A 24,356-nucleotide genomic window follows, 5' to 3' on the forward strand; every position below is an offset into this window, starting at 1 on the left:
GCCTGGCTGGGTTGTTTGTTCCTGACCCTATGAATCTCCTCATATAATGTACTGTAGAATTACCTGTTTTCTATAGTTAATTCCAACTGTTGAAATACAACAGACATGGCTACCCCCAGTCCCATAGGGCCACAGTCAGGCAGGCTGTATACAGTGCCTTGCGAAAGTATTCGGCCCCCTTGAACTTTTCAACCTTTTGCCACATTTCAGGCTTCAAACATAAAGATATAAATTTTTTATTTTATGTGAAGAATCACCAACAAGTGGGACACAATTGTGAAGTGGAACGAAATCTATTGGATTTTTGAAACTTTTTTAACTAATAAAAAAATGAAAAGTGGGGCGTGCAAAATTATTCGGCCCCCTTGCGTTAATACTTTGTAGAGCCACCTTTTGCTGCGATTACAGCTGCAAGTCGCTTGGGGTATGTCTCTATCAGTTTTGCACATCGAGAGACTGAAATCTTGCCCATTCTTCCTTGCAAAACAGCTCGAGCTTAGTGAGGTTGGATGGAGAGCGTTTGTGAACAGCAGTTTTCAGCTCTTTCCACAGATTCTCGATTGGATTCAGGTCTGGACTTTGACTTGGCCATTCAAACACCTGGATACGTTTATTTGTGAACCATTCCTTTGTAGATTTTGCTGTATGTTTGGGATCATCGTCTTGTTAGAAGATAAATCTCCGTCCCAGTTTCAGGTCTTTAGCAGACTCCAACAGGTTTTCATCCAGAATGGTCCTGTATTTGGCTGCATCCATCTTCCCCTCAATTTTAACCATCTTCCCTGTCCCTGCTGAAGAAAAGCAGGCCCAAACCATGATGCTGCCACCACCATGTTTGACAGTGGGGATGGTGTGTTGAGGGTGATGAGCTGTGTTGCTTTTACGCCAAACATATCGTTTTGCATTGTGGCCAAAAAGTTCGATTTTGGTTTCATCTGACCAGAGCACCTTCTTCCACATGTTTGGGGTGTCTCCCAGGTGGCTTGTGGCAAACTTTAGACGAGACTTTTTATGGATATCTTTGAGAAATGGCTTTCTTCTTGCCACTCTTCCATAAAGGCCAGATTTGTGCAGTGTAAGACTGATTGTTGTCCTATGGACAGACTCTCCCACCTCAGCTGTAGTTCTCTGCAGTTCATCCAGAGTGATCATGGGCCTCTTGGCTGCATCTCTGATCAGTCTTCTCCTTGTCTGAGCTGAAAGTTTAGAGGGACGGCCAGGTCTTGGTAGATTTGCAGTGGTCTGATACTCCTTCCATTTCAAGATGATCGCTTGCACAGTGCTCCTTGGGATGTTTGAAGCTTGGGAAATCTTTTTGTATCCAAATCCGGCTTTAAACTTCTCCACAACAGTATTACGGACCTGCCTGGTGTGTTCCTTGGTCTTCATGATGCTCTCTGCGCTTTCAACAGAACCTTGAGACTATCACAGAGCAGGTGCATTTATACAGAGACTTGATTACACACAGGTGGATTCTATTTATCACCATCAGTCATTTAGGACAACATTGGATCATTCAGAGATCCTCGCTGAACTTCTGGAGTGAGTTTGCTGCACTGAAAGTAAAGGGGCCGAATAATTTTGTACGCCCCACTTTTCATTTTTTTATTAGTTAAAAAAGTTTCAAAAATCCAATAGATTTCGTTCCACTTCACAATTGTGTCCCACTTGTTGGTGATTCTTCACATAAAATAAAAAATTTATATCTTTATGTTTGAAGCCTGAAATGTGGCAAAAGGTTGAAAAGTTCAAGGGGGCCGAATACTTTCGCAAGGCACTGTAGATCACCATTAAATAACCAATTTCTAGAGACACAGAATGATTTAACATTCAATAGTTAATTAGGATTTTGCTTTCAGTTAAGTAGTTTAAAATTTGGGGAATAGAATGATAGAACTTCTAATGAAATCCAACATCTTTCAACAAAGAGATCTGACTGATTCTAACTTAATTATACATCTTGCAAAATTAATAACAAAGTTATGTAAGCCTTATGTATGTTAAGAAACGTTTGATTAAAGGTGACCTATATAAATAGCTGGCAAAATGTTGGCGACATTTTAAAATACTTTGAGCATTAAGGCAAGGCCATCCTTCAATTAGTAAAAATATGATAAATAACAATGTATCAAAATAATTCAGAGGCCTTGACTCACTATCAGGAAAGGATATGAAAGCTATCTTGATACAAACCATGACAACCATGGTTTAGACATTTACATTGAGGAAACACATCTTAGGTCATAAAGAAGCCAAACACGTACATTTTTAAATAGAACAGAAATGAAACAGCAAGTAAAAAAGAAGCATATCACAGGTAAAGATAAGACCTAAGTACATAGTTACATAGCCATTTTAACAAAACTTAATGTCAAGCACGTTGGCTTTCTCTTTCTTTCCATGATAGACTTTACAGGAATATAACATAATACCATGTTTTATTTTAATTTAAAATATTATTTTTAAGAGAACACGAGTATAAATTAATCTGCATACATACTTGTAACAACCAGCTTTCAAAATTACACAAACTCAGTTTATTCTGACAACTACCTTGTCCTTTAGAGCTTTAATCTTGAATTTATTTTTGTGTCATACCATTCAAATGCTTTGGGGTAAACACTAGGAATCTACCAGTTACAGTCATTAATTAAAATGAAATCTGAAAATACTTATGGGATTTTCAAGATCATTTTTGTTTTATCAAAATTCTGAATAAACTGTATTATATCTTTTCATCAAAATAGCTCTAGCACTTTTAACAAGATGAGATTATATTATTATTATTGCTAAAGGAATTACTTGTCTCCTGTGTAAAGACTGCTAATAAACAAGAGTGCTCACTTACCATTGAAGAAGCTCTTGACCTTCAGATACCCCACACTGAGCCTCAGCACAGAAAGTTTGTCCAGTCGTGCTCTCACATCCTCAGAGAATGGCAAAAGGCTGGTCAGTTTGTCCAGCTCACAATTTAACCGATCTCGGTGACGTTTAGAAGGGTTTGATTTTGCTCCATCAGGAGGTGGTGGTTTGGGTCTGAAATGCAAGCAAGAATAACAAGATGAATATGAAATGCCTTTCCAGCAACAATGCAGTGTCATGGAATGGGATGATTGTACTGTATATGCATGAGAGCTTCTTTCCTACATTTAAATAATTTAGACACAAAACTTAGACAAATTTAATCTCAAATGATGACCAGGTATTTGTCAGGTTATGGGGGTTTTTATACCAATACAATTCCACAGATATTGCAACACAAGTACTAACATCTATCTTATTAAAACAAAATAAAAATTAGTAAAAAGAAAAAATCATTCAGCCACATGTAATATTGACGACATGTACTGTATATAATTTAAATAAAACTCTGAAATGTTCCATGTGAAACTTGAAATAGGCAAATATAAAAATATAAAAAGGCACATATATTGTCAGTGAGAAATATTTTGATGCTTTGTTGAGTGTCATACATGGTGAAAATTAAAGTTTTGTTTTGTTAGATATTTGAATAATTTTCATCTTACTACTGTATAACACAATTTAGCATTTCAAAATTAGAGCCAACTGAGTTATATACTGTTTTTCACTTCTTTAGAAGGCATAATTTCAACACTCTTTACAAATGTTTTAGTTGAATACTTTATACAACACAGACAGAATACTTTATATCACACAGACAGAAAATAAATGTATCATTTAATCAGATTTATTTTACATCTTAAACTTAATGATAAACTGTTATCACACTATAGCCCTTTTAAGTATGCAAATTGTGTTTTGACAATAATTGTGACAATAGATACAAGATGCAAGTGCTATCAACTGTATAGGTCTGTGTGTGTAGAAGTGGAGGTAGAGGAATTACAAATGAATAATAATCATTAAAAAACACAAGCTTTGACATTATGATTCATACAGCTTTAAATTAGACAAAGTTGTGAATTAACACAAAGGACTTGTGGATCCTACAATTTCACACTAGGGATATGAAGAATTTGACATCACACAGCAAAATATCTTGCACTGAACTAAGAACAAAATGTGGTAATCTTTCAAAAACACTTCTTTCATAATTTAAAGTCTACACAAAGCATCCAGAGACTAACTGACTCACTGTACAGACATGTTTCACATTGGCACTTGTAGCAAAGCAGAAAGTATCTGCTAGTCTGCTGAGAGCTGATCAAGCATTTCTCTTAAACACTTCAGGAACAGTTTTTGGAGGTAACCAGACACAATTTATTTTCCTCTCCTATAATACCTTCATATGCAAAGCTGTAAATTTCACTGCCTAACAAAGCAGTCTAGATATAAAAATATAAAAATGTGTTTGTAGTGTTTTTTTCTCTACTCTATTGAGCATTTGCAGGCCAACTGGGGAGTGTTTTTTCTCATTCTTAAATTTGCCTTGAAATGTATTGCTTAAAAATAACTTGGAAGCAGTTGCTGCATTGAAAAGCTGTGCACTAATGCCTATGTAATCCATGATAAACTCCTTTACCTTACAGTTTTCAATGATTGTGATTCTGCTGTTTTAGGATAAAAGCTGTCCAGCCTTACAGTATGTGCAGATAATAAAAACATACTAATAGGTTAATTGTAATTACAAAAGACTTCTTTCCTCTTGCAAAGGACATGTACATTTTGCTTAAATGTTTTCAACAGCAAATCAAATGCTTCAACACTTCTTTCTTTCCCATTACTGAATAAAGAAATATGAGAAAAGAAAACAAAGGCTATTGGCCATTGGAAAACAAAGGCTATTGGATGCTTTGTATAGACTCTTGTCCTTTTCAACACAAAGTAAAGGTGTGGGGATGAAACTTAGTTTCTAGGGTGAAAATAAACAATAAGAGAACTTCAAAATACAATTATTCTGTCATTGACAAGCTACTACTGACTCAGTTCCTCCTTTGGCTTTCTTTTTCTCCCAGTTGCGATATTGTACAGATATTATCCCTATATTATCCCAGTACTATCCCACTCCATGCATTACCTAACATTCTGTACCTGTGCCTTATCAGTGTTCCATGTTTGACATTTTGGCTCTGCTCCATGATTTGGACCCCGTATCTTCTCCTCAAGGTTTCTAAAACCTTACAGTATGTTTACCATATTGATATAAACCCCATCAAAAGTGATCATTTCACAGGACATTTTATACAGTACATGGAGATTAAACAGAAAAACTCAGTGACAAGTCTGAAAAGCAAACTACTTCATGAATAAAGACTTTAACATTAGTTTACCAAGACAGACATTTCTAATAAGTGAATATCCTTTCTTCCATTAATCTATGAGAACTGTGTCAAGAGGGTCCACACTAAATGACAGACAAACATAATAAAATGAGCTATCAGATTTTATAGTAAGTATTAATTATGATAAAATATTTTTTTAAAAACTGGGTTACAAATGTTGAAAATAAATTAAACACGCTGAAAGAAATCAACTGATACTTTGAATGTACACAGGGTGCCATATTTTTTTAAACAGCAAAAGTTATTTGAAGATAAAATATGAAATTCAAAGACATACATTTTAAAATATTTTGACACATTTGAAATATGTCCAACTCTAAAATATACTATGAATTACCAGGACTCTTTATTTTTGTCTGATCTTGTGCTGCAGACGTTTCAACCCAGAAATGTTTGAATATGATCTGCATGCTGAATTATCAATTAAGTAGTATTTGTCTACAAAACCTTCTCAAATTTAACCATCTGAATTCAATCTGAATTCAATTCATTCAATCAGCTGTTTCGGCAACAGCACAGGCTGTGTCGCGGCAAATCCTCCTGCTAAGCTTTTTCTTTTATGTGTGATTTACCATAAAATAACCACCATGTAAATGATAGAGCACTTTTGCAAAACTTGATAATGAATGAGTATATTTTAGTTGGTTATTTTAGTTGGTTGGCAGGTTGATCTTTTTTGCAGTACCTAGATAAAGCATCTAAAAATTTGCTCGGTCTAAAGAATGTTTACTATGTAATAGGGCCACTTTCGAGTCACCATATGTTTTGTTGCCTTATTCTAACTTGCAGACAATGATGGCAAAATGGCACTACACGTGCATCGAAATTTTGTTCTTTTGTGATGTAAATTACATGTTACTGTGCACTTGGTAGTTTCATTGTGGTCTGAAATGGACTTACCGTAGCCAATTCACTAAAACTCCAAAATGTACATTTGAATAGTATTGCAGTTCCCCTTTTTGTGTATTCCATCACACCTGAAGAAGGCTCAATGACCTTACCCACCAAAGATTAAGCTTTGCTGTTCAATGCACATTCAAACGACTTTGCACAGCACATCCACTTTTCCAGGTCTAAACTTCTAATGTGGAAACATCTGTCCTCAACCTGTTACAGACTTCACATTCAAGGTTCCACATTGTGCTTTTTCTTAAATGATATTGTGGGGATCATTACACTTTTTTATATGCAATGCAGGCTAGCTAAAGCAGTTATTGACCCTTCGCTGTTCTGAAATATTGTTCACTTCAGTTGGGTTCCTTTTAAAAGCTTTTAAACTTATTTTTTATTCTGTATCATTCATGTTGTTGAAATATTGCTTAAATATATATTTTTATATATCTCCAAAACTAGTACTTTTCCGCAGTTTATAGGATAATACTGTATATAAAGAACGGGCATTGAACAACAAGGTATACACAATAGTGTTTGACATTGTTTTGCTTTCTGTACATTCCTACTAAAAGTGTAGCATACCTTACACTTGTAACAATCACTTACAGAAATGCTTCATCATAGCACGAAAAGAAATGCCATAAAATAAAATATTGATTGCATAATTCCAAATAACACTAAACAAATAAGCATGGCAGCATGGCGGCACAGTGGTTAGTATTGCTACCACACAGCGCTGGGCCTTAGGTTCAATTCTTTGGGTGCTATCTAAATGGAGCTTATATGTTTTCACTGGGTTTGCGTGCGTTTGTTCTGGGTGTTCCAGTTTCCTGCTACAATTCAGAGAGATACTGGTAGCTTATTTGGCTTCTGGGAAAACTGCCCCAGGTGTGAGTGTGTGCCAGTTTGTGTTTGTGTGTGCCCTGAAATGGGCTGGGAATACTAGGGTAGTGCATCATGGACAAGATTTTTGGCTTCCCCATGACCTTGTATCAGATAAAATGGATCGATGAAATTATAAGAGAAAGTAAATTGACAAGAGTAGGTCTAATAATTACTGCCCAATTAAAAAAAGATTGAAGCATAACAAAAAAAAATATTAAAACCTTATTAAATGTTTAATGATTATATTAAATGATTTTAAGGCATCTGGGTTAGTGCAGGAATGGTATAATATACTGTACTCAAATGTATTCAGGTACACTCTAGTAGAGATGTTAAATATGATGTGATACACTTAATTTATGGATTTATGATATAACTAAAACAAATATTCCAGTATGTTACAAATCCATGAGGTCCATGAAATAACTTGGGCATAAGCTCTCTCGATAGCCAAAATTATTCAAGCATGCAAAAATGGTATTAATTAAACCACACATGAATGCAAACATAAAGAAACAGTACAATAATTGCAGGTATCCTTTGCAAAAGAAACGTTTGTGGACATTTCATACATCTCATTAACTGCATTATATTGCAGAATATAACACCCCATAAATTCACGAAGCTCAAAACGCAAAACGGATTACATTGAGTGATTCTCACAAATGTACCCTACACATAAAAGAATGCGACCAGCTTGATTAAGGAAACCCAAATTACTAATTATCTAATTTCCCCCAATCAAAACTTAAAATACTGTATATGTTTATTAAACTAAAACCAAGATAAGAATGATGAAGTCCAGCAGGATTAGCCCTATATGTTTTTTAACATATTTTTATTTTATTTTTTATTTTCAACCAAAAACAGACAGATCCCCCCCAAAAAAAGAAATTCCAACAACACATCCGAAGTAAGTCACAACATCAAGACAACATCCCCCCCATTCCCCTCCCAAACTAAATATAGTACCCCAACATCGCCACTGGCCACCGTCCACAGTCCCACCAACAAGGCCACCCCACTCATATTTTTTAACATTTAAAAATGTCATCTATATGTATTTGTGTTCCTGGAAGTATAAACTGGTGTTAGTACCAGGATCTATTTCCACAGTCCACACCTCTCCCATTTTTTACTAATGCTGGTTTTGATAATTACGCCAAAGTTTGTCTTCATCTATTACCATTAACAAGAATAATTCATGAAAATAATATTTAAACCATCCGATCACAGGCCAGAACATTGAAATACATACAATACTCCAAGCTCACAGGGATTTAGTAAACATAATACCCGTTTTTCTTAGATATCCATCACTCTCCTTGTCAGACCAATCCATAACTTTTAATCCTACTGAAATCTGATGGACATTGCATTTCAAATGCATCTACTACAGCATTATCTGAAGATGATCCAGCTAGAAGAATGGAATCGGATTGGACTGAAAATATTTCAGTCCTTGTGCCTTGTTTAATACATGGACTGGATCAATCAGTTCTAGCTGCTTAAAGAGAATCAATAATGCTACAATCTGAAAATATTATTTCTTTATGAGCATCATGGTAGCATCAAGGGGGAAGTAAACTTACATTCTTGTAACCTATGTGGATGCAGATTCCTTTAGGAGTAGTGCATAATGAGTATACACTGATTACAGTATTCGTACAGTAATGTGATCTGGTCTTCATCTATGTCATAATAATAGATTAACTCAATCTAGTTAAAGAAATAACACACAAACAATTGACTGTAGAGGCTGCTTTGCTGCCTCAGTGCCTGAATGGATTGCTTCATTGAGGCAAAATGAATTCCAAATTGTATGAACAAATTCTACAACATAATGTGGGATAATAGAAGTTGGGTCTTGCAGCATGACAATGATCCTAAACACAGAAATAAATCTACAGCAGGACATTTCATATTTTGGAAGGGCCATGTCAGAGTTTTGACATTAACCTAAATTGAAATGCTGTGTCTTGATCTGAAGGAAGCCATTCACATAAGACATCACAAACTTATCAATGAATTGAAACTGTTATGTAAAGAGGATTGGGCCAAAATACTATCTACAGCTACAAGAAATATTTGGTTGAGGCCATTGCTGCTAAAGGAAGTTTCACCAGTTACTAAATCTAAAGGTTCACAATTTTGTTTCATCATAGACAGTGAATGTTTAAATAATGTGTTCAAAATAGGCAAGCAAAAGTGCAATTGCTTGCAAGTTGTTTAATCAGACTGTTTAATTCTGCAATTAATGCATCTTTAAAGATGATTAGACAGCCTAAACTAAGTAGAGATTTTTAATCAAAGTCACAGCCTTTATAGCCATGGACTAATTTATCAGTACCTTGTACACAAGCTTTCTGTCTCAGTAGTTTAGGTTGGGATCTTCAGAGGTCAACAGAGGGAATTTTGATTCAATCTGTTTTCCACTGTAAATTCATAAAGGGTATTGCCACATAAATAAGGGATGATGTAACCCCATTCAACTGCCAACAATGATGGCATTCTTATTTGCCTTCTCTAAGAAGGAGTTGCTTGAGGTGGAAAAACAGGTCTGAATGCAATCATTTGTCCCCATAAGACTTCTAGTGAGGTCAGTTTTGTTTATTAATAGGAAAGAATTATTTGGGTCTCTAGATCTGGCTTATATTATAAATAAAGTTTCTCAGTGCAGTTTTTAAAAACTGAGATTGCATTACACATACATTTTTTTCATGCCAGCATAACCCAAGAAGGCTAAAAAGATCAGGAAAAATAAGAGACTGAAATATAGCGGGATAGTAGTGAACTAGAAAATTAAAATACAAGAATAAAGTTACAAAAGAGAGGAGAGCATTTAGTCTATCTTGATTGTTTGGTTACCCTTAACCCCTATAATTGCATAATAAACATCCATTTTCACACATTCCAACTAATTGCACTTGTCAATAAACCAATACTCATTTATTGTGAACTCATCTATTGAGTAGTGTGATTGAATGTGGCATAAAGGAATTTCTCATTTTGTTATATCTTTTTTGACAGGGAAGCCTAAAATGTCTGTTTGAAGTTATCAGTTGGTGTACAGTGGTGTGAAAACGTGTTTGCCCCCTTCCTGATTTCTTATTTTTTTGCATGTTTGTCACACTGAAATGATTCAGATCATCAAACAAATTGAAATATTAGACAAAGATAACACAAGTAAACACAAAATGCAGTTTTTAAATGAAGGTTTTTATTATTAAGGGAAAAAAAATCCAAACCTACATGGCCCTCTGTGAAAAAGTGATTGCCCCCTAAACCTAATAACTGGTTGGGCCTTGATTGAACTGCAATCAAGCGTTTGCGATAACTGGCAATGAGTCTTTTACAGCGCTCTGGAGGAATTTTGGCCCACTCATCTTTGCAGAATTGTTGTAATTCAGCAAAGTGATTGCCCCCCCTGTTAAAACGTAAATCAATTGTGGTTTATCACATCTTTGGAAAGCTGAGTTCAATTTCTCTAGCCACACCCAGGCCTGATTACTGCCACACCAGTTCTCAATCAAGAAATCATTTAAATAGGACCTGCCTGACAAAGTGAAGTAGACCAAAAGATCCTCAAAAGTTAGACATCATGCTGTGATCCAAAGAAATTCAGGAACGAATGAGAAACAGAGTAATTGAGATTTATCAGTCTGGAAAAGGTTATAAAGCCATTTCTAAAGCTTTGGGACTCCAGCGAACCACAGTGAGAGCCATTATCCACAAATGGCAAGAACATGGAACAGTGGTGAACATTCCCAGGAGTGGCCGGCCGACCAAAATTACCCCAAGAGTGCAGCGACAACTCATCCAAGAGGTCACAAAAAAACCCACAACAACATCCAAAGGACTGCAGGCTTCACTTGCCTCAGTGTTCATGACTCCACCATAAGAAAGAGACTGGGCAAAAATGGCCTGCACGGCAGAGTTCCAAGATGAAAACCACTGCTGAGCAAAAAGAACATAAAGGCTCGTCTCAGTTTTGCCAGAAAACATCTTGATGATCCCCAAGACTTTTGGGAAAATACTCTGTGGACTGATGAGACAAAAGTTGAACTTTTTGGAAGGTGTGTGTCCCTTTACATCTGGTGTAAAAGTAACACAGCATTTCAGAAAAGGAACATCATACCAACAGTAAAATATGGTGGTGGTAGTGTGATGGTCTGGGGCTGTTTTGCTGCTTCAGGACCTGGAAGATTTGCTGTGGTAAATGGAACCATGAATTCTGCTGTCTACCAAAAAATCCTGAAGGAGAATGTCCAGCCATCTGTTCATGACCTCAAGCTGAAGCGCACTTGGGTTCAGCAGAAGGACAATGATCCAAAACACACCAGCAAGTCCACCTCTGAATGGCTTAAGAAAAACAAAATGTAGACTTTGGAGTGGCCTAGTCAAAGCCCTGACCTGAATCTGATTGAGATGTTATGGCATGACCTTAAAAAAGCAGTTAAGGCTCGAAAACCCTCCAATGGGGCTGAATTACAACAATTCTGCAAAGATGAGTGGGCCAAAATTCCTCCAGAGCGCTGTAAAAGACTCATTGCCAGTTATCGCAAACGCTTGATTGCAGTTGTTGCTGCTAAGGGTGGCCCAACCAGTTATTAGGTTTAGGGGGCAATCACTTTTTCACAGAGGGCCATGTAGGTTTGGATTTTTTTTCCCTTAATAATAAAAACCTTCATTTAAAAACTGCATTTTGTGTTTACTTGTGTTATCTTTGTCTAATATTTCAATTTGTTTGATGATCTGAAACATTTCAGTGTGACAAACATGCAAAAAAATAAGAAATCAGGAAGGGGGCAAACACTTTTTCACACCACTGTACTTCATGAGAACATGTGAGTTATCAGAGCAGATATTAACAGCTAGTCTCAATACATTCTTAATGTAAGCAGTTTGTAATGTAAGCTCTGCTAAAGTGGCTTCTTCACTATCTTAGAACACATCCTCAAGTCTGTACATCTTGGCGTGCAAGAATCTGACTACTGGAACCAAAAATCTGTAACCTTCAAAGAAAGTAAATTTGTTGCTGTACTACATTACTAATAAAGTGTTCCTTTCAAGACATCTATGTATATCTATGTAACATCTATGTATATTCCTAGATATAAATATAGGATTACAAAATACACACAAGATATTTCAGCATTTAACAGATAACAGATTATGGGCTTCATTTACAAAAGAATGATAATTAATTTTGCCAATGGGAGATACCATTACCCCTCGTTAAGTACACCTCCAGCATTCACTAACAGCAGCACTAGCCTAACATGAGCCTTTTGTCTCAGAATAAGGAAAACCTAAGCGGGTAACGAAACCAGATAGTGCTGGTCATACTATGGCCATGTATCACAGAATAAACTAGGTGAAGTGGCACTGTGTGCCCTGTGATGGACTGGTGTCCCATCCAGAGTGTATCCTGCTTTGTGACCCCTGCTTGCAGGGATAGACTCTGGCTTTTCTCCAGCTCTGTATTTGATAAAGTGGTTAAAAAATAGATGGATTGGAGGTGGTACATATCACAGAATTTTGAGAAGGTCAGAAGAGCACAAAACTGTGATCAGCAAAGTACCCTTGACATGTTACCCTTTTTTTGAAGACGGTACTAATATACTGTAGCAGCATTAGTGTACACAGAAGAAGCTCCACAGGAAATTCAAAAAGAAAGCCCCACGCAAACATCTAGCAGATGACATGTAATATGCATGTGCAGAGTAAATGTAAAGTAGCAGAAACAAACTACAACTACAAACTATCAGATGGAAAAACACAAGTTTCAACAAGCTATTTATGAAAAAGGCCTAGGTGTCTATGTTCACATACTGTAACTTTCAAATGACCTCTTATCCAATTCTGGATCATAGTAGCCCAGAGCCTATCCAAGGAAGCACATTTTTGCACTGTGGGAGGACACTGGAGCACCCAGATGGAACCTGCATGAACAAGAACATGCAAACTCCATACAGACATCAGCCGAGGGCTTGAACCTAGGGCCCCAGCACTGAGAGGCAGCAATTCTAACCACAATATCACTTCCCCATTGCTTCCCCATTGTCTATGTAGAAGCATTTTCCAATAGTCAAACAGAATATTAATATAGTTGACAGTGTTAAACTTTAAATCAAGTAATTTTAAATTAGAATTGTACAATGCAGGAGGTCTCCCAGATGACTCAGCCATAAAAAAGGCACTCACCCAAAGATAGTTTGAATTACTTAAACTAGATGAGTTCAAGACTGGATTTTGTCACTAGAAAACTATAATTGTGATTCCCCAGGCACTGACAGATGTACTTCTCCTCCAGTTGGGGCTTAACCAATAGTGAATAGCTATGTAAACTGTGGGCATATTAAAAGCTTCCAATGTTTTCAGACAAACATGTACAGCATTGGGGTGGGTTAAATACTTCCAATATATGATACAAATTAGGGAACAAAGACTGAGTGAGTTGTCTTTGAAACTTTACTATATCTTGCTGGTATTTTGTTGTACACCAGCAGCCCAGGGTATAGCCATGCAATGGATTTCGAATCCAGCAGGACCCAGCATACCTGTATATGGCATGGGACATTTTATCTCTGTTATGGGCAGGTGCAGGGCAACTTTACTCTGCTGCAGGTGGGGGCAGTTGGTCAGATTTTAAGGAGTGCAGGACAGTATAATATCCATATTAAGTACTGAGAACAAGCTTTTAATGTGGAAATAGTGCATCTACAGCACACAGCTAGGCAGTAACATTTGAATTACTGTGACATAGCAAATGAGCTGCATTTAAGTACACTGTGTGACAGCACTGATGATGTATTTCTAGCAGCAGAATTGCTGAAGGTGCAGTCGTGGTAACCTTGAGTAACCTAATTTAGCAGATTCACAATATTGTTATTTTTGTGTTTAAATGCTTTTCCATAACACTTTACCAAAAAAGACTGAGAGCTGTAACTGACAATTAAAACTGTGGGTGTTTGTGCATTAGCTTATTAAAATTTTATATATTGCTTAATGGATTTTGGTTAGATATGCCTACTATAATACCAAATATCAACTTATAATTTCTTTATTAAAAACTGAGTTAGGTGTGAGGTGATATTGTGGGATAGTATGGGATATGAATTAAAATAAAAATTATTATGGCTGCAGTCCTGATTTTTTGTGGGAGTGGGAGAGTGCAGTCAACAGTATTAGTGGCAGCAGTTAAAATGTTGTCAATGCTGGTGTGATTGACATAAATAGCCTCACAAAGGGCTCTAGTTTACAGTTCCTGAATAGAAAACTATGAGGCAACACTGTCTTCTGTGTTTATTACTTTGAAGACCTACAGTACCACCTACAATTTAAGAACCAATCCTCCATGGGGAACTTTATTTAAAGCCATCTAAAAATCTAAATATAACTTATCATATGTTCTTTGTAGTAATTTTCTTGAACAGCTTTTGCACATTCAAAGGACTCTACTAAGTTATTTTGAGCAACACCTACTGTACAGTACCAAATCAATTCTAAAATGTAGTCAACATCTCCAGATAAATAGTATGTGAAGCATGTTTTTATTACACAATAAAAAAAGTTTTTTTTTAGATAAGCTTTGGACTTGCATCTCAGGAACCACAAGTTAAACGTTTTTGGCAAAACCTTTTGAAACTAAATGTTAACCACAGTACAATAGACTGTACAATTATTATCCTCTGGCAAGTTTGAACGTGTTGAGGGAACTGTTATTTTACCCCTAAAAGTCTCAAGTCTTAAAACCTCAATGCTTTTTTTTGCTTAGGCTTTTTATTTCTGAAGAAGCCTCAACCTCAAACAGATTCCAAATCAATCAGCAACACCAAAGCAAATGTTCCCATACTGAAAGGTACCCACTCTGCAACATTTCCTAGAAACCATTCTTTTCGCTTACTGAGGTTGCCTAGAAAATAAACCATAGATTTGAATCAAGTGGTCTTTTCATTGCAAAATGACAGTGTTAAGAAAGGCATGCATAAACTAGGTGTGATTTACTGAATCATTTTTGAGTTATTAATATATACTGTATACATACAGTTCTATCATTTGAATATGTACTGTATAAAATGCAATTACACGTCAGCGAACAGACCACTGAGTAGTTCCTATTATTATTATTATATTTTCTTAATAATTAAAACAACTTTTGCTTTTCATTTGTAATATGGAATTTTTTGCACTTTTACAGAGAAAAGTAATTTAAAATATTTTAAATTTTATAAATTATTTTATTTTTTAGATTTTTTCATATGGCATGGAATCAAATGCTTCAGATTTTTCTGTATAATTATGTTGGTGTACATTTGTCAATTACTATGTCAGAAAAATATTTGGAAAGAAACTTACTTCTCATGCCTAACCAAGTTGCATTTTCATTTGGAGTAGGGATTTTACTTCTCACTAACAAAACCCACAGTGATGGCTGTTCATTCTTAATATGCATCTCAAATATCAATATCTCTATTTCTAGATTTTTAGAACTGAATTCAATGTGACTTAAGGTGTACAAGTTGTTATTTATTTGGAATCAGTGCGATTTAAGGTGTACAACTTGTTGCTTATTTGGAAGTGAAAGGTGATTTAGCAGTTTACTGAATTGTGGTAAACCACTGTAAAGAATCATAGATTTTACTTAACAAGTTTGGGGCTTTCCATAGGACAAGGTACAGGCAAAAAAATCCATGAAATTAAAAATGGAATGTAGGCTAGAAAATATCTGTGGCAATCCCATGAGTATTATAGCCAGCAGCCATATCACCCTGCAACTCACAACTGGCAACCCACTGAAGCTAAGCAAGTGTGAGCCTGGATGGGAGACCTCTTGGGAAAAACTATGGTTGCTGCTGGAAGAGGTGTTAGTTGGGCACAAAGTTTCAGCTGTGAAGCCTTCTTCAGGACTCACCTGACCTGAAGAAGGCTTCACAGCAGAAATGATGTGTTTTATCTCTTCTCTTTTCAGCATGGAATAAACCTATTACTTGTTCCTTTGCAGACTATGCATGCTGACGCAGCTACCCACCTGAACAAGATCACTTGTATGTGTGTTCCATGAACCCCATTTAAGTTAAGTATATTCATCCTTAACATAAAGCTTATATGTGTAATATTGATATGCTGTAAGTAATAACTAGTAAAAGTAATATACAATACAGTAAGTATTCAGGAGTTACTGTCAACAATGCTGAGGTGAATGAGCATGGCAGAACAGTTGATCTCAGCATGATATTGTCCATTTGACATGAGCAGAGAAATTTACCAATTTTTGTGTCCTCCAGTACTTAATTTCTGAAATATATTCATTGACAAAGGATATGATGTAAGAGACCTGTGACAATCAAGCAGGTTTTTTGTAACAATTCTAATGGCTAAAGCTGCTAAAAGCATTGACAAACTGAAATCCGTTTGAAAAACCCTTGAAAATTCTGTAAAAAATGACTGTATCAATCAGTGGTGTAATTAGCAGGATTTAAATGGTAGACTTACCAATCCTCATTAAGGATTGATTCAGAAGCTGTACCTTTTGCACCATCTTAATTTTTAAAAGGTTTTGCTGCTTTCTGTCTGTGCATCTATGTACACATCTGTGCATCCTTGATACAAAATCATTCACACAAAAGAGAACTGATAACATAACAAAAGGTTCTTTTTAAAAACTAAAACCATCCAATTCCAAAATAATTAATTATTGGAATACAATATTTAAGAACAAATCAACTTTATATAGCTATTAATACTGGTACTTTCAACATACAATCACTTATAAAACAAACCCTGAACATCGTCAAAAGAAGTGTTGCTCAAGAATATTTTCCCCTAAATTACATGAGAAGTGTACTGTATATTTGAATTTTATATGTATATCGATTTTGTTTTTAAAATTGAAATTAGTTTTATCTCACTAAGCATCGGTTCCTGTTTCTTGAGTAAAAATCATCCATATTCCATTTCATGTTGCACAACACACAATCAAAAGCAGAGAATGAGGGAGGGCATTCATCAGATGAAACTTGCTCAGCAAGAACCTGTACATGAGGTTTCTCATGAGGTTTCTCTTTATTTTCCTGCTAGATAAATAGCCAGAAACCATGATCAACAGCAATATCTTGTGCTTCAATGAATGCTGACAAAACTTTTACAGAATGTATTAATTTATTAAGGATCAGTATGTGAAATAGACTTAATTACAATTTGACCTATTCATTTTCACTGAGTCACAAGCTCCAACGCAAATACATTATTTCAATATTCAGATTTTTTCAAAGTGTTCCCTCACTTTAAATAACTGCATTAAATGTCTACTTTCTGCATTGTCAGAACAACTTTACATGTGCCAGCAGATCAGAACACACAAAAGAGTTAAAAACTGTAAAATGTAGTGTCGAGATTGCAGGTTTGAATCCAGGACCACTTGTTGACTAGTTATGACTGCTTTGTTTTGGTTCAACATTGACCCAACTAAGTCAACATCTGTTCAAAACAGGTAACTACTAGTCACTCATCATTAATCAGGTGTACCTACAGTACAACTACAGTAAACTGCTCATGGTGCGTTTTCTTTCAGTAGTAACTGGATGTGTTGTTTCAAGTTGCTGTCACTGAAAGGGCTCCACTGAAACTTTGTTATTCTTTTCTAAGGATGGTATCTTTTCTTATTTGTTATGAAAACCCAGAACAAAGAACAAAGATAATTTGTCTATGACTGCACTTGCTTTTACCTAATCACAAATGGAAAAGACAGGAGATTGCAATGTAAAGTATTCATAATCTTCTCTATTGCTGGATATGAAACTAATATTAATCCCTTGCCTCAAAGCCAATAATAACCCTCTCACCATCTCATTGTAGTAAGTGGTTTCATAATAAGCTTTTGTTTTTTGTTGCAAAAGAAACTGTGTTACATCATTTCCAAGTTACAGTGTTGTAAACTGACACTGTGGCTGATAATAGGAGTACGGAGGTAATATCATATGCCAAGCTCTCTCCTTCAGGACGATTGCTATCTGCTTTCAGAGCAATGACTCTATTGTTAACTTTTTGTAAGTCATTTACCTACAACTCTCAAAGAGTAGTTTCTCATTATAATCAGTAACATCAGTAATATACAGTAGCACTAACCCCAAAAACATATTCTTTGTGGCAACTTGCATTACTAGACACATACAGATGCAGCCATTCAAAATGCACGATACAACCCCGTACCGCACGCAATTACGCCCAGCTCACTGCGTTTTACTGTTGTATGTGATTGGCTAGCCAAAATGACCGACAGGGGCACTCGTGGTGCATTGGTTGTTTGAGAAAAGATTTAATCATTTAATCTTTTTACTGTGCATGTTTAAATCTGCTTAGTATTGAATATGTAATGGAATTTTACAACTATAGGGAAATTTTAGTAGCTGAGCATAAAAAAGAGGAGCAAAACGCATCTAAAGGTCATAAACGATATTAATTTAGGAACATAAACATATTATGTAAACTGTATTATGGCTTGTATTGTAAAATACACACCAGTATTCCACTTTCTTCCTAACCATTTTAAGGATCAAAGTCTTTCATTTGGTTACATGTGGCTAACCCCATTTTGATTAAAATCGCAAACGCGTGATTAATTAAATGCCTTTATTGATTCAAAATCTGACAATGAAATGTAAATCGTTATCTTTCTCTAGGTCCCTTAATTAACTTTAAGCATAGCTTTCTCACCATTTAGATTTTTTTTCATACCATTGTTAAACTAAGCGGGAGTGTATTGTACTTCCTAATGGGATTACACTAATTACTAATTACAAAGATTAGATTGTAATCGTTTTTATTTTTTTAAATAAATTTTAGAAAAGTGCCATCTATACAAAACAGTTGTATTATTAAATACAACTTGATAGTTATATTAATAGGGATAAGAATTCAAGTTGTATATTGCTTAGACTTTTAATCATTTTAAACTGTATTACAGCATGTTAAACATAAAAAAGTCAGTATATTTTATAAAAACAAGATTGCTCAGTTGGACAAAAGTACACAACCTTCCACCTTCATTAGAAATATTTTAACTATGCATAAATACTGAGATGGATAGTTTGACAAATATCTGAGTTTTTGCAAGATAAAATTGTATCCAGCTGTGAATCAGCTACGTGATCTTGGCAACCCATTGAAGCTAAGTAGGTGTAAGCCTGGTCAGTACCTGGATGGGAGACAGGTTTAATTAACACAAATTAAGTTGTGTTTATGTAGAATAAGTTATTAGATTTATGAGAAATAAATTAGCCCGAAAGTGCTACATTATTAATAATGTCTTCCGTGGCGCATTAACATTGGAATGTTATTTTTTACAAGTGTAAAAAGAGGCGATAGTTGAGCATTCAGGTAGATTGCCAGGTGACAGGATTTGTAAATATATTTTGTTAAAGCAAGTCAGTTTTTTGGAACACATAAAATACATATTTCTAAGAAAGCATAGCCTTTGTCACTAATGAAACCACTAAAGTGTTTCCTTAAGCCAGCACTATTAAATAATTTATTCTCAGTGAGATGCTGCCATCTCATAGTGGGTTTCTAACACTGTGTATATTTCCATCCACACAGTGCCTTTATTTCCATCAATTTTTAATCTCTTTATCCAGTACAGAGGATTTGGATCCTATCCCTAGCGATGTAGGGTGCATACCCACGTGAGCCCGAAAGCACTACATTATTAATAATACAGTATCTTCTGTGTCACATTAACATTGGAATGTTTATTTTTTGAAAGTGTAAAAAGAGGCGATACACATTGTGTCTCCTCTATAACTCTTCAGTTTACAGAGAAATTCCACCAGAGCCTCACAACATTGTCCAATAATACTCTTCTTGTGTCTAATTTTTTAGTTTAGCAGGATTTGCGCAAAAAGCACATTGTATAATGGGGATTACATTACCCTCGTCTATATTACAGTACAACACTTGTTTGAGTCGGGAATGCCATACCACATCTATTGGATTTAAATCTGGGGATTCAGCTGGAGTTTTCACAAGCTGTCTCCTGTGAAAACAGCCAAACCATTGTGTTTTATCTCTTCTCAGAGTGCCAACTGTAAAAATAACCTTTCATCTTTCATTTGTTTAACTTAAAGAATTTTGCGAAGAAAGTTCATAATGTAGGGCGCTCTGAATAAGTTTGTCAAGATCACGGTTTCAAAATAAAAAAAAACAAACCTTTGATTGGATGAGAACTTCATGATTGTTTCGCAATGATGTTAACTTTGAACATTTTGTGATATTTAGAAATGCCAACAAATTCAAAATAGCGTTGATAATATTTATCAGTAATAACGACAGTAGTAGCAGTTTGAAATTATCATTGTTATTAATATATGACTTTTTTCAAATATTTTTTTATTTGTTAAATATGAATATAATTATATCGTTATTATTTTCTTTAGATATGCGATTCCATATTATATTCCAGATTAATCAAATTATAAAAAGTATGCTTTTGTTTACTGCGATAATGAGCGTATTCGCAGAAAAGGTTAAAACATTATAACTTTTTTAAAAATGTATTTCCTTAATGTAGTCAGAAGGAGAACGTAAATATTTTTCCATAATAACCACAGTATGTAACCGAATGCAACACTTTGATGCACTTTGATTAAAATGTTTAGGAAGAAAGTGGAATACTGGTGTATATTTTTTATTTAAACAACAAATACCAGCCATATACAGTTTACATAATATGTTTATGTTCCTAAATTAATGTTGTTTATGAGCATGTGAGAGGCATGGTGAATCGGAGATTCTCAAAACTTACTTTGTAAGATTGGAAACGAATATGTGATCGGACCAATGAAATGCTGTGGTGTTACTTTTTGTCAATGAAAATAAAAAATGTATTTTCGTGTTGCAACAGTTAAACTGATGCAGACGTTTACAAAGAATACAGTAATACTTTAAGCTTACAGCATGTCCACGGTCATTCATTATTAATACTATTAGTAATATCGTCTGTAAAGACTTTGATGCATATAATATTTATGATGAAGATGGAAGGTTGTGTACTTTTGTCCAACTGAGCAATCTGTCTTTTCTAAACTATACCGACTTTTTTAATGTTTAATGATTAACATGCTGTAATACACAGTTTAAAATTATTAAAAGTCTAAAAAGTATACAACTTAAATTCTTAATTGGAAAAAGATTGTCCCTCAGCAATGACCGGGATTCAAAACTGGGAGTTTTCTAGCGACAGCTCAAATGCTGTACATGAGACGTTAAGCTTTATTAGCTCCAACTGGCAGTTTTACTGTACAATGTCTTACAAGGTGCTTCCGGATACTATTATCATAATCGAATTTGCATACGGTAAAATGCATTATATTGCACCACCCCCACTGTGTTTTACCACAGCATACCTCACTCATTTTGAATGGCTGGATCTGTATGTTGGTTGACTAAAAAAGTTGGAAAATAAACTAAATATACTGATAAACACCTTCAAATATTATAGATTAACCAATTTTCCCATATTCTGTTTTATGCTGGAATGTAATGTGCTGGAACGTAGGGAAAGTCAATTTTTATAACAGATTTAAAATTCAGTGTTAACATTTCAATGGAAAAATAAAGCCTGCTAGATCTATAAGTCAATTGACTAATAGCACTCAATACTGTTAATTAAATATATTTAGTTTAATTATTTTCCTCATATCACATAAATGTAATAGCATCAATGTGTAGAAGTTTTCAGTAAGGATATAAATTAATTTTTAATACAGATCTGGTCTGGTGTAGGCAGCAGACAGTACCCTAACTGGACCTCTCTCTCATCCTAGAGTTAATCCCGCATCAGCAGGATGCTTGTAGGCACGCCCGTCTCCATTTGGTGGTTTGAACTAAATCTTTGAGCTGACATTGCCATTAAATGCGACCGAGAATACTCCAACCGGCCCATCGCTCCGCCTGCCGTCGGAGGGGAGAAGGAGAACAAAGTAATTTAGCCAATTCATAGAGGGGGATTATTAGGAGGCATGGGAAATTTGGCCAGGTACTGAACAGGCTCACACCTGCTTAGCTTCAGTGGGTTGCCAATTGTAAGTTGTAGGGTGACATGGCTGCTGGCTAGTACCCTAACTGGACCTATTGGAGCTAAACACCATTTCCTCCAGTAAAATGAAATGCTGCGTCTATAAATTCTTCTCGCAAATAAGAAAATACCAAACTGCTCAGAGGGGGATGATCAACAGACAACATAGATCTACTGATGTCCTTTCCAATCAGGAAGGCATGCATTAAGATCAGCATGACTTTATTAGCCTTAGCTACCTGTGAGACAGTCATCAGTGAAAAGCATATTAACTACAGGGCCATCAGCCATATCGTCCTGCAACTCACAACTGACAACCCACTGAAGCTAAGCAGGTGTGAGCCTGGTCAGTACCTGGATAGGAGACCTCCTGGGAAAAACTTAGGTTGCTGCTGGAAGAGGTGTTAGTGAGGCCAGCAGGGGGTGCTCACCCTGTGGACTATGTGGGTCATAATGCCCCAATATAGTGATGGGGACAATACACTGTAGAAAGGCGCCGTACTTCGCATGAGACGTAAAACCAAGGTCCTGACTCTCTGTGAACATTAAAAATCCCAGGGTGTTTCTTGAAAAGAGTAGGGGTTTAACCCCGGAGTCCTGGCCAACTTTCCTATTCCCATCACTCCCTTACTAATGATGGCCTCCTAATAATTCCCATCTATGAATTGGGTTCATTACTCTGTTTTACTCTCCATGAATAGCTGGTGTGTGTTGAGCATTGTGGCGGACTATGGCTGCCGTCGCATCATCCAGGTACTGTAGATGCTGCTCATTGGTGGTGGTGGAGGGGAGCGCTTTGCGTGGGGTGTCCAGAAAAAGTGATATATAAAGGACATGAAAACAAATCACATTACTTTTCAAAATGCAATGTGACACAAATACTATATTAAAGCTCAACATACAGCCAAGGATAAGTAAATAATTTAATGTTTCAGAATTTGGACTTGATAGCTATATTTTATTTCTGTTAATTCTGTGAATTTAGTATAAAACCCATGCTTCTTAGAGCTGTCCAAAATGTCCAAAGCACACTGCTTTCAAACCATCAGGAGAGGTCCTGATAATACTCTGTGTTTATTTTTTAGTGCTTTAAAATATAACCATACACTGTATTTTGCAGTTGGATAATAAACAATGCATGGTCAATATTTCCAAAACACTGAGGAAACAATGCTTTTATGAAAATGCTAAGCACTTTTTTATAAAGACTGTACACTACCAAACATACTGTACAAAGGTATGCCTGACCTCTCCGTGCTCAACTAATTGCAGACCACACTTATGTACAACTACCCACAGAACACAATGTAAATTCTCAGCTAGTATTTACAGAAAAATCTTGTGGGCTATAAATGTACATTGCTACAGAATACATTTGTAACTGGTATGGGAATTAATTAAAACCTGCTTTCACATTGCATGGTTTAGAAAAAATCAGAACAACACGGATCAGCCACCGAACAAGAATTTTACTGTAATGTCCATAGTTATTTAAGCTATAATGGGAAATTGTGTCCCTTTTACTGCATTACAGTTTTCTACAGTATTGAATCTATTAAAAAAAAAACAACAAAGAAGTATCAAACATGAGGATGTAGGTTAATTTTGTATTGGAAAAGTATCCATGCAAACAAATTACAATTAACTGTTCTTTTTCCAGATAGTAAATTAAATTTTGAACTCTTAAGGTCAATAGCTAATCTTTCCAAACTCATCCTTTCTGTGACCTCCTGAAACACAGTGACCTGCACATTTAACAGTCTTTGTGGAACTGTACTTAAGTGTTTACAAAAAAATAAGAAATACATTTTCCCTATGGAGTCTGAGCCTAGCTGCATTGTAGTGAGTTGTCAAAAGGATTGAAAATTCAATTGAATTCAATGAACAACTTTTACTGATGCCTCTTCTCAAGTGCAAACTAGAAATATGGCAATTTTGATTAATTGAACCCATATTAAAATAGCATTTTACATTTTTGATCTTTGCAATGAAACTTTTTTAGGCCATTCTGGAAGAAGTAGAATAGAATTACATTTTAGGAAACTTTGGTATAATCAATCCAGGATTATATTTTCAACTCTGAGCCTTACAATATCTAGAGTGTTAAAAGAGACTTACAGAGAATTAGTATTCTTCAATAAGTGAGAAAGATAATAAGTGCAAACATATTTTTGTAAGGCTACTATATAATACAGTACATCTGCCCTAAATTTAAATGTATGCAAACGACTTTGTTC

At 35.5% G+C, this 24,356-nt stretch overlaps 1 protein-coding gene across 1 annotated transcript in view; it reads right to left on the bottom strand.

The window, feature by feature from the left end:
• ahr2 (aryl hydrocarbon receptor 2) overlaps positions 1-24,356 on the bottom strand; it is a 156,571-nt gene that overhangs the window by 127,123 nt on the left and 5,092 nt on the right. The window contains exon 2 of the mRNA XM_015359237.2: positions 2,849-3,036. Coding sequence (XP_015214723.2) covers positions 2,849-3,036 — 188 coding nt within the window. The remainder of the gene's footprint in view (positions 1-2,848; positions 3,037-24,356) is intronic.

The sequence above is a fragment of the Lepisosteus oculatus genome, chromosome 12, assembly GCF_040954835.1.
Source record: "Lepisosteus oculatus isolate fLepOcu1 chromosome 12, fLepOcu1.hap2, whole genome shotgun sequence".
Classification (NCBI taxonomy): domain Eukaryota; kingdom Metazoa; phylum Chordata; class Actinopteri; order Semionotiformes; family Lepisosteidae; genus Lepisosteus; species Lepisosteus oculatus.